General features: G+C 36.4%; 1 protein-coding gene across 1 annotated transcript in view; it reads left to right on the plus strand.

Moving 5' to 3' along the window:
* The window catches only part of AK5 (adenylate kinase 5), a 97,370-nt gene that overhangs the window by 20,918 nt on the left and 64,253 nt on the right, over nt 1-12,199 (plus strand). The window contains exon 6 of the mRNA XM_074876326.1: nt 2,631-2,822. Within this exon, the coding sequence (XP_074732427.1) occupies nt 2,631-2,822 (192 nt within the window). The remainder of the gene's footprint in view (nt 1-2,630; nt 2,823-12,199) is intronic.

Genomic DNA, 12,199 nt, shown 5'->3' on the forward strand with positions numbered 1-12,199 from the left:
ATTATGTGCCTTAAAGCTATTATGTGGTAGTAAAATTAGCTGTCATAATTAATTCATCCCATGAAAGGACAGAATAACTCTGTCAATTATGTATTTAGAATAGTCTGAAAAGGGGAGGAAAGTTGACATTGAGGTACATGTGTTAGAGGAAGGAGAATGCTTCTCTCCCACTGGCAGTTATTCTAAAAAAAGATAGATTACAAGGTAATTGTTTCAAAATCTAATAGATACTCATTAAAAATTACCAGAATTAGTATTTTTAGAGTTTGGTTTATGGTTTTTTCCTCATGTGTCCAATCATCTACAATGTACCTAAAAAAGAATTTGATTTTCTTTAAAACCCTATTCAATTTTCTGTAATGAGAGAGGCCACCAACCTGCTTGCTGGTGCTGCTTATCAGATTGTCCTTTATTGTTTGAAAATGGCTCTGGTTTTTAGGCACTTTCTACTTCCTCATCTCCATATCCCACTCTGTCAGTGACCTCCTTTGTAAAGGCTAATGACCATTGCCTCAGTTTCGAAAAGTTGTATTTGTTTCTTTTGACTTTAGGAGAAACTTTTCTTGTGCTCAGATGTCCAGGAGAAAAGGCCAGACTGTACTTCAGGTTGTATTCCCTTAAATGACACAAACTCAGCTAGACAGGATTTTTTTTTTTTGAACTTAGTTATTAATTTTCCAGATTGTCCACCTGTGAAGTCTTGACTATTCAGTCTGGTATATGGTTGCCTTTAGGCAATTTAACATCCTTGGATAGTAGGACCTAGATATAGAGATTATTCAGAAGCATAATTGGCTTGTTCTGGCCCTCAATAGTGATGTATTAATAATGACCATATAATGAACATAAAGGTATAAATAAGTTCATTCTCTACCGAGTAGTAGTTAGAATACATGTAGATGTTTTGGTGATACTTTTGTATAGCTCGAATTTGACTATCAAATTTACATAGTATCAAGCTGAACAAAGTCAAAATTATTCTGAAGATAGGAAACATCATGAGAAAGTTGTTTATTTAGCATTCTTGATCATCCACCATCATTTGTAACATAACTAGATGATGTCATTTATAGAATAGTAAGCTATTTTTTTTGCTAATATTAGTTAAAAATAAAGTATGATCTTTTTTGTTCAGGTAAATACAGACAGCAGAAATGACTTTGTGCTTGTATGTGAGAACAAATAAACCCTTTCTAATCTGTAATTGGATAAAAACTTGCACAGTACAATAGGCTTTGGTTTTACCTCAAATCTTTCTTACAGAGAATTCTAATATGTTTAAAAGGCAACACTAAGCTAGTGAAAAAAAGCATTTTTAGGTGAGTCTTTAAAAGAGGTAGATTTCTTTTTAACAACAGGGTAGAGGAAAGAACAAAATCAGATCTTATTAATATGGTTAATGTACACTTGTAGCCCCATTTTTAAAATCCCGTGAATTCAGGTGTCTGAGCTACTTTAGGACGAGAAGAAGCGGCCTCAAGTTGCACCAGGGGAGGTATAGATCGGATATTAGGAAAAATTTCTTCACAGAAAGGGTTATCAAACATTGGAACAGGCTGCCCAGGGAAGTGGTTGTGTCACCATCCCTGGAGGTAATTAAAAGACTGTAGATGTGGCACTTAGGGCCATGGTTTAGTGGTGGAAGGGGCAATGTTAGGTTTGTGGTTGGACCCGATGATCTTAAAGGTCTTTTCCAACCTAAATCATTCTGTGATTCTGACTTCTGTTTTTTCCATCACATCTACTAAATAGTGGTGACCTCCAAAGATTGCCTGTGAACATTGTAGCAGCATTCCTAAGAAAGCGGGGCTGTCATTGCTTTCTCCACCTCACACACCAGAGGTATCTCTTCTATAACTGTTTGATAGCATGGGTAACCGAAATTATGAAGAACACTGAAAGCCATAAGGACAACTTGAATTTAACTAGGAAAGAGCTAAACTTCCAAGAAATTTTTTCTTATTGCCATAAGGTTGTAGTTTCTGACCTTTAGTGTGGGGATGGGTGTGACATAAAACAGTGTCACCACACACACCAAAAGGATGGGAGAAATTAAAATCCTCTTAGCTACCACACCCAACCTCTTGAAGAGTACACTGAAGCTTGGGTGAGATACAGAGAAAGTGTTATAAGAAACTGTGGATCTTGGAACAGATCTCTTTTTGCCTGGTCCTAGGCATCAGTGAGCTTCATAGTGGCTGCTCGATTTTAAATACCACCTTACTTAAAGGCTTTTTAGATGGAAACCATACAAGCATTTTCCTGAAGAAATGAGACATTTATGTTTTGCTCTTTTTAAAAATTTTAATTTTAGCTAGGGAAACCTTCTGGTAATACAAATGATGAATATAGTCTAAAGAAGGTTTCTGGGGTGAGGTAGGCATTTTTCACGAAACTTTTTCCTTAACATTTCAGGTGAAACAAATTGACTAACCTTCACATAAGACAAAAAAGCCCCTCCTTAAGCCTACAAATTTCCCTTAAAAAAACCCAGAAAATGAATGACTTCATCAAGTTCCAACTTACAAAAATGTAGCATATCTAAGCCTCACCTAATAATGGAATTGCCAAGTCCTGTAGTGCTGGGTAGTCAACTTAATCACAGACTTCTTGAATTGCTCTTTCCACAGATCTGTACCCCAGATTTGGTGGTGTTTCTGGCATGTTCCAGTCAAAGGCTGAAAGAAAGGTTACTGAAGCGTGCTGAACAGCAAGGGAGACCTGATGATAACCTGAAAGCCACTCAAAGAAGACTAATGAATTTCAAGCAGAATGCCGTCCCATTGGTTAAATATTTCCAGGAAAAAGGGCTAATCATCACAGTAAGTCCTTTAGTATATGCCTCTGAAACCTTAATTGTTGTTGTGGTTATACTTGGCTTCTTAGTTGCTTTAAGGTAAGCTAGATAAGTCAAATTATGTTTTAGGTATACACCATGGATAATGAAAGCAAGCTTTCAGTTTGCTGAGAGTATTTTCTGCAAAATGCAGTAACACAGAGCAAATTTCTTGTGCGTGTAGATGACATGGTAAGCACCATGTCAGTTCTTTGCTGCAAGCATAAATTCCTTCAACAACTGGTTGCAAACCCTTTGCTCAGAAATTACTTGCATGAACGAAGAGCTTGCTTTGAAACACTGATTGGTATGCCAGTGCCAGCAATTTCATCCCTTACAAATAGTCATGTATTTTTTGGATGACTGTCTTGAAAGGGGAGGAAAGCAGAAAAACATTACATTTTAACAGAAAGCATATCTTGAGTTGGATTAAATCAATACAGGTTCTCCAAGGAATAAATATATCTGGCTGCTGACTGACTCAGTAAATAAAAAGTCCTTAGATTATCTTATCATGGTTTAAATATGCCTTATTATGTGGTCTCCTACAAGCATCAATGTTTCAGATAAGAATTTTCATGACAAGAAAATTGCAATGTAAATAGACCACTTGGACACCAGTAAGAGTACTGATTCCTGCAATATCTGGGGCAAGAGGAGCTATAAACACAGAACATACTGAAAGCTGCGTTCATAAATAAAGCCAGGAATACTTTATGGAAGTAGGGCTGGCAAGTACTGCTGAAGTATATAAGTGCTTAATGATGACGAATTCAATGAGCAGTTGACACCGGTTCAATTATTTACATGTTCTAAATTACATACTGTGTTTGGTTGTAATAGCACACAGTGCTTGGTACCACATATGGTACCATGAGAGCACAGATGGCCTATTTTGTTTCTTTTGAAAGCCTAAATAACCTAGGTAGTTCACAATGGTACGTTCTCATCACAGCAAATATGACTAATTCTATGTGCTGGTCAGATTCATGATGGGCCAAAGCATCCTTAATTGCAAAGTCATCTAATGATGTTGGTAGCCTTAATAACGCACTTCAGCATCTTTCTGAATTTCAAAATGAAAATCCCAGGAAATCATTACATTGTTTTCTCCGGAGAGTATCTGTTCAGTTTAGGATTTTGATTAACTGGAAAGATGAGAGGACTGGAATTCTTGGAAGTTGCTCTTCATTACTGAGGAAACGTGTATTTTGTGACATTTCTATAGCCTTAACAAGCGGTCCTCCTATAGAAAGCATAGTTAGCTGCTTCAGGGAGAACGTGCCTTTGTAGATAAAGCATGTGGGGCATCTGGATAGAATTCCTTTTCTGTGATGAGACCTGTAAAACAGGAGATGTTTGTCCTGTTGAGGTTTCATCTTCTGCTTTTTAGCTCTGTTTCTTGAGAGTTCTAAAGATAATTTAAATTGCAAAGTTCACCTTAGATGTCACCTTAGATACGTTTTTGATGGATATGGAAATGGTAACATGGCATGTGAATGTTATATTACTGTCCACTATAGGACAAGGAAACAGCATGGGCAGAAAATGCTGACTTGGCAACATGTCAAAGAAGTCTTTAATATGAAAAAATCTGTAATATTTGAATTTACTCCTTAACTATATGGTATCTACTCAAAGTGTGTTAATATAATTTCACAGAGATCTAGAAATTACTCTAGATTTACATCGGTGTAGAAGTGAAGAGAATTAAGGGAGACTCTCTTGTTCACCTATCATCAGAGCTGCTACAATGCAGTTGCGTTTCCCTTGTTGCAAAGCAAGGATGCATTAGTAAAGCCAAGCCCCGAGAGTTAGATGCATGAGTAAGTTCATGGCCAGTGGATAAAAGGATCTCTTTCTATAGATGCTAAAGAGAATATATATGGCAGACTTGATTTCCACAGCATTTCATTGCATATGGAATGAAATTTTTGCAGTTGCCTAAGGCAACTAAGTTGGTGGGGGATAAATGAGAAAAAGGAGTAGCTAGGAAGAGAGTAATAAAAAGAGATTAAGCATGCATACTCCAGAGCAAGTAAACCACTGAAAATTTCTACAAAAGGGCATTTTTTAAAACCACATGATCTTGAAACAGAGGAAACATGGAAAATTATGTACTATTACAGCAAGTTGTAAATTTTAAAATAAGTGTTTTTATAAAATGGTTATTTTGTCACCATTTGTTCCTTTTCTTAGTGTTCAATTTATAGATCAGCATTATCTATAGTTTTGAGATTCTTCTGACAATGTAATTTCTTTTCACATGTTCATTTTGTGGAAATTCACTTGTCCAATGGGAAATCTAAATATGTTTCTGCCAATTTCCTGTCCTATTCCTTTAAATAAACAGCAGTGGAGATAACAAATGTTTTCTTACTCCACATGGCATTGATTCTATTTCTTCTTCACTGATGAGTTTTATTTTTTTTGTTTTGGAAAATAAATAAATCATACAATTTTTCATAGCCATAGCCTTCCATCAGTGGGAAAGACAGAGTTTTCTTAGAAAGCCATAGGATCCAAGAATAATTGCTGTCTTCATCATCACCTTCTCCTATTGGAAGCGTTGGATCTTCAGCTTGCCTTTACTAGTATGTATCTGTATAATACACATGTAATATTAACACTTCTACATACATTTGATGCACTTGTGCATGCTACTTCCCTACAGACGAAGGAAGGAAGAAAAAAAATTGCATTCATCCTGCTGATTATAATATTGAACCTGGAAGGCACTGAAATATTACACGGATGAGAGCAGTGTAAGAACTAGAACTGCATAAAATAGAATTACACTAGCCTAATTCCTAGAGGAGTGAATCCTTGCAGCAAGGTCAGGCAAGGTCATTGTTGACCAGGAGGAAAAAAAAAGATTTATATTTTTCTTAAATCTCTACCTGCACCTTGTCACTGCTATTAAAAGCTCTAAATCTCAGACATTTCTTCTACCCAGCATCAGAATTCTACTCAGGGAAAAGAAACAAAACCATTTGTCTTATGTAGATTTTAGAACCACAACTCAAATTTTAAACATCTACTTAAATGTGTTGTTCTTCATCAACAAACAGACCAAAAGAGAAAAGAAAAATTCACTGAAATAACTGAATATCATTAATGAGCAGACATTTGATATAATTATATCTACTGTTAGACACTGTATGAGCAAGAAAATAAAAATCCAAATTCCCAAACAATATTACTTTTCCTGCTCTAACAGTTATTCCGTACTGTTTTTAACATATTTTCATTAAGTTAATAGAATTATAAAACATGTTCTTCATTTAAATCTTATTGATTAGGTTGCTTAGGTGTAATTCTTTCCCTTCATCTTTTTTTTTTTTTGTCTTTTGATCTCTGATAATTTGATACAGTACATAGCTTGTACTTGTTTGCTGCTCTGTATGTCTTAAGTTTTCAGTCTGTGCATGGTATCCCTGCTCTCAGAGGCTGATCCTGGTTTCTGTTTTCAAGGAAGTGAGGGCCCCACCTACAGTACTTCTAAGAAACAGGAAGATGTAACTCTATCCTTTATGAAAAGCACCTTCTTTGCAATAATTAAGTTGGAATATCCAACAGTTTGGAGTATTGTTTAGATCAAACAGATCTGTAAACTTCATTACAATTAAGAAAGAGAAGTAAATATCTGATATTTTAATGAACACACAGTCTGTTTAAAATTCTTTTTAGCAATCTGTCAGTAGGTCGAACAAATCAAAACCTGGCTTTACTTAAGTCCAATTTGATTTCAGAAGGTATCAAGACAATAGTAATAGATATCACAATGTTGGACATGGATTATATAAATAGATGCATATACTGACATTTATTGTATCAGTAACTTTTAAAAAATCTTAGAACATTATATATTGTTTATCTAGACAGTAACTAAGGTACAAATTACTGAGGGGGAAGGTGTTAGATTAAATTATAAAAGGGAGAAAATGTAAATGCCTAGATGATCTGCAAGTACTCTAATGTTTAGCAGAGGACTTCAGTTCTGAATGCAGTTTAATCCATTCCCATATCCTTCCTGCCATCTAGCAATTATTTAAGTATGTTAGAGTATTATTATATTTAGTCTCAGGTGCTGACATGATAATTGGTATGTGTACACAGCCATGCCCAGTAAGCCAAGGCTACTGCTGAGATGTGGTCATGAGAGAGAACTTCAAAATGAAAGGGTCTGTGTATCCAAACTTCTAGACAGTGCTCGCTGTTCAATTAAAAATACTTACATGGTTCATACCATTCACCTATGAGAATCATTGTTAGGTACTTTGTTCTTTTGACTACAGTACTCCTAGAGATAATAGTATGGTATCATTTCACTTTCTAACACTGATTTATAAGGATTTCCCTCTTTTTTTAATTAGATAATAATGAAAAAGTAAGGCAAAGAAAGAAAAAAACCCTAATCCCTATGTAAGTAATGTCCTTTAAGCTTTTAATGTGGTTGCTGTCCTGAAAGATATCTAGCTTGCTCTGATAAAATGTGCTGTGAATTACAAATAATAAAAATTAATCTTTCTCCCTACCCCCACCCTTGGCACCCCAGCCTAGATAAACTGTGTGTCAGGAGAAAACTGGTTAGCTGAAGGTCTAGTCCATCACATTTTTGTTGTCTGGTGAGAACTTCCTGTTAAAGAGAATTACTATTAAAGAGTTCCTTAAGAATCAGCTGGAAACTTCAAGTGAAAACTGTTTTATTGTTTTGTTAATTTTAAGATATGTTTCTCTTTTAGATATTATACTGATGTTTCATTATTATTAGACCTGCTGCTATGAATGACCCAGCCCTTAAGATCTGTAGGATAAAGCTCAAGGAAATCACATTCATTGACCTTTGAGTAAATTACTACCGTATAAAATTATTCTGAGTAGGAAACTCTTTTATTTACATCCCATCAGATGTAATTCATCCTACTGCAGGGAAGTTTAGAGAACACAATACAGCATGGTAGACCATAATGAACAAACTGTTGTAGCACTTGTATCATAATGTCCCTAACTCTAAGTCATAAACAAAATCTCCCACAGAAAGCAGCCTCTTTGCCTACAAGAAATGGTTTTTTTTTCTGCTCAACTGACTTGGTTAAGTTGTTCTCAGTCATAGGGACAAGTGATATTCTGGAGAGAAAGGAGTGAAAATTCAGATAGTAGATGGTGCCCACACAGTGAAAAATACCAGAGTTGTACTTTTTTTACTAATTCACTGAGGAATATGCAAGAAAAAATTATGGCTACTCATTTTTATAAAATGAAGCCCTTGGTAACAATCAGCCATATTCAGTAAAGTAAAAATTTTGATCATGCTATGGTTGTTGCTGTTACGTTTTTATCAGAGAAAAAAGTTATCAGAGGTGAGGATGGCAAGATAATATGCAGGATTTGTATCTCCAGATAATCTGTATTTCAGAAACTAGTTATTTGTATCAAACCAAAACTAGTTGTGGGAAGATGGTAGGATAGAGGAGGAGTTGGGTAGAAAGGAAGAGAGAATTCAACTGCAGGTCTCTGCTCTGCCTTGTTCAGATGAATTTTAAATCTTTGCTATTCCTACCCTAGTGATACCCATCGCTCAGCTACTGGCTATTTTGAAAAGGGTCTCTAAATCTCCACTTTATCTGGACTGTAATCTGGTATAGATATTGGTATAGTCATTGGGGAGGAGATCACTGGGTTACAAAAATCTGTCACAGTTTTTAAAGCTGTTCTCAGAGAGCTTAACTGTTCTTTGTAGAACATATCTCTTGGTCTAGACAGAAAAAAAATTTTACAGAGCTCATCGTTGTAGGAGTGGAAGTTTCTCTTACTGGAGACAGGATTAGGCAGTCTGCCTTATTTATAATAATTCTATGGTGTCAAGCTTGTTATGTTAGTAAGTCTGTGTGTATTTTTAAAAAAAAAAAAAAAAGACTGCCATTATTGAGACAGAAATGCTAAACATTCGAAGAAGGTTCTGGACCTTATTTAAACAGCCAGAATGGGACAGCATCCTCTGGCATAAAATGCTGATTTCACTGATATCTTCATTATCTCACTTGTCCTTTTAGGGAATTTACCATGCCTATGCAAAATATTAAAATGACATTCAGATTAGTCAGAGAAGTAAAGAAAACCCAGAAAAAGCAGCTGAAGCTGGAAATGGATTTTGAGCACAAATTTAGAAGTTAAATAGTTGCTAGTGAGGGAAATACCTTATGTAGCTGTCTGCCCTCATTACCATCAAACAAGCCTAATGGCTGTCAACTGTCACAGAAAAATTCCCCACAGAACTGCATTACATAAAATTTTCTCTTGATTTGGTTAAAAAAGGGGGTTTTGCTATAGCATTGCACACTGACATGAACTTTAGCTCCAGGCTGTGACTTACCAATACACTGACAAAAATATCAGTTATAATCCATTTCTAAAGTTTTAGTGCTATCATAGCAAACTGTTACACAAAGGCATGATCTGAACCTCCAGCCTGCTTCCAGGTCCTGATGGCAGCCACTGCCAGGCACCTCTCTCAAACCAGAATGCAGCTCCAAGAATCTTCACCCCAGTGGAGGAACATGCATCTGGTTTGGCAGAATGCAGAATGACTAGCTGTTCTTGATTTTATGGCGGTGATACTTGCTCTCATCCATGCAGTTTTGCACTAAACAATCCTTAAAAAGAAAAAAAATATATTCCCCCCCCCCCCCTTCCCTGAAGTAATGCTAGGAATAGAGACTGTTAGCCACCACCTCCCCCGGGTGCTCTCACTTCTCCACTGCAGGCTCAGGATCTCATTTACATGTCATCTGATGCCTTGGATCTTGCATTTTTGGCTGCAAAGTGATACAGACTTGTCAGGAATGGTTCACTCGAACCTAGCCTTGCTTGTATCTGAGCGTAGCCTTTCTCCCCATAAGTCATAGATGTGGGTTTGAACTTGCTCTGCTTTGTAGATGGTACTGAACTGAGATTTCCCATTGATTGGCCCAATGCCACCAATGTATTTTCAAATGCCTCTCAGGTGTTTTAAAAATACAGCAGTCATGAGCACAGTCTTGCAGGATCACATTAGATGTGCTTTTAACATGACTTCTACCCCCCTGGCTCTTCAGGGGACTTGTTTCTTGGTCATTACCAAGGGTGGGGTGCAAAGAAGAACCCAGATAGCTTTGAATGTCAGCTGGAGAAAAACTTCAGTGTTTCGGGAACTTTTCAAATCAAACAAGGCATGTAGGCAGCTATTTGTGGGAACCTGGAGACCAGAGGTTTTGTTTGAGATTCAGGAGTCTTCCTCTGTTTTGCTGCATGGTTCCTAAATCTTTATGTGGCTCCATGAATATATATGCTTATATAATAATGAAAAAAATTACTATACAGAGAAAATGAGATGTGGGATGGGAGGTAATTACTATTACTTTTCAGTTTTTGGTGATTCAAAGCAGTAAAAGGTAAGTTGAAGCTGAGAACAGGTAACCAGATCTCTGCAGACTCAGAAAGTGAGCTAGCTGTCATTGCAAATTAAAGGTCTCTGTGTCTCTCCTATGTTTGATAGATCTTTGGCAGAAAAACTGGGATATGAGAAAGAACCTGGACCTGTTTCCTGTGGAACTGCTGAACTAGAGAAAGTTTATGCATGCTCTCATCACTGCTAGGTTTTACACTGTGTCTCAACACTTTTTATGCGTTACTGCTTTGTGAGATATTTTGAAGAACTACAAAAGAAGTATATAAATGAAATTTATGTAGAAATGTGTCTAAACAAACTTTGTAAATATATTCATATTTTATATGGGAAAGATAGATGAGTAATTTGTGTATATGTAGAAGTATGTGCACTATATACACTTTCCAAGCCTCAGAATATTTTCAACCTCTGATTATATGATTTATGTCAACAAGTTAAGTATATCAGAAATACTAATGTCTGCCAGAGAATGACCAAGCTTGGAAACTTGCCATCTGTGTACATGCAAGCATGCAGAGAAACCTTGAGGGTGGAAATTCTTTGCTGAGGTCAGTAGCATTGGTGCAACACTATGTTCTTTTCTAACTTTGGAAGCATTATGATTTAAATAAATACCAGCTTTTTGAAATCTGCCCTGCCCCCTGTACACCCAGTAGCTTGAATGAAGTAGACTTTGAAAAAAGAAATAAGCTTTGACAATTGTGGCTATAGAATTAGCCATTGATGAGTGCATGGGACAAGCTGATTTAGAACTCCAGAAGGAGAGGGAATGCTGTTTCTGACAGCCATACTATCCCAGATTTTATCCATTTCTGGCACTGTGAAAGCTGATACATGTTTAAAATTAACAGAGGTTTTTTTACAGAGCTGAAGCTAAAGCTGAGATAAGTAATTAAGCCAAGTTATCATGCAGAGAAATGAACTGTAAGAGATATTTAAAATAACATGCCCTACATATTCTTCAAGTTAATTTAAACAGTTCATCTTAAGGTAATTAAGCTGTGTCCTTTGGATGAATATTACCTTCTAATTTCCTTTTTGTAGTTAAAGTGAGGCTTAAAGAAGATTAATTCGTCTTATTTAGAGGAGACATTAAGAAACCAGCTTGGAAAAAATACCTCTTCTCTGGGAAGTCCTTTTGTATTGAGTATGGCATTCATAAGCAACCTTTCCTTTCCTAAACCATACCTGATTTTGTGAACATCCAGCAGAAGAACCAAAGCTGCATTTCAGCCATGCTTTGCTGTAAATGTTAAAATACCGCTTTCTTACCAAAAGTTCCATTAGTGTTTTCCAGCTCTGACTACCACTGGTGGATCTTTCCTGTGAAAAGTTTATAGTCAGTGACTTCCCATTTTACAGCAAAGCCATTTCGCTGCCATTTGGTGGAAATATTTTGGATATCAACTCATGCAAGTTGCTACATCAGTAGAAATAGGATGGTCTTTCAGCTCTCACTCTCACAGTCCTATTAAAATGTTACTACATCTAGTGGCTCGTGTCCTACAGTTCCAGTATTTAACATCCTTATTTCCCAAATCTTAAGTTCTTATCATTAGCTGTTGTTAAATATTTCTGCTTCCTTACAGACATGGCAACTGAATGTTTGTTCTAATATCAACCATACTCAACTGAATCAAATGGGTGAAATGAGTCTGAGTGGACTGGCCTCTAGTCACGCAATCTAGTATCATCCTGTAATTATTTGAGCATTTGCTCCTGTTCTTCCTTTGCTGTATGAAAGAGAGGGGAGACATAAAAGATTACACTAAATTGATTCACATTTGTGAACGCTCAGTTATTTTAATGTTGGAAGCCATTTAAGTGTCAAAATGGAGAAGAGATGCTCAGACTGTCCACAGTAAGTCTGATGCAGTTCATCTTCTGGACCTGGTTCTGGCATTTTTCTCTAG

This window comes from Strix uralensis, chromosome 8, assembly GCF_047716275.1.
Source record: "Strix uralensis isolate ZFMK-TIS-50842 chromosome 8, bStrUra1, whole genome shotgun sequence".
Classification (NCBI taxonomy): Eukaryota; Metazoa; Chordata; class Aves; order Strigiformes; family Strigidae; genus Strix; species Strix uralensis.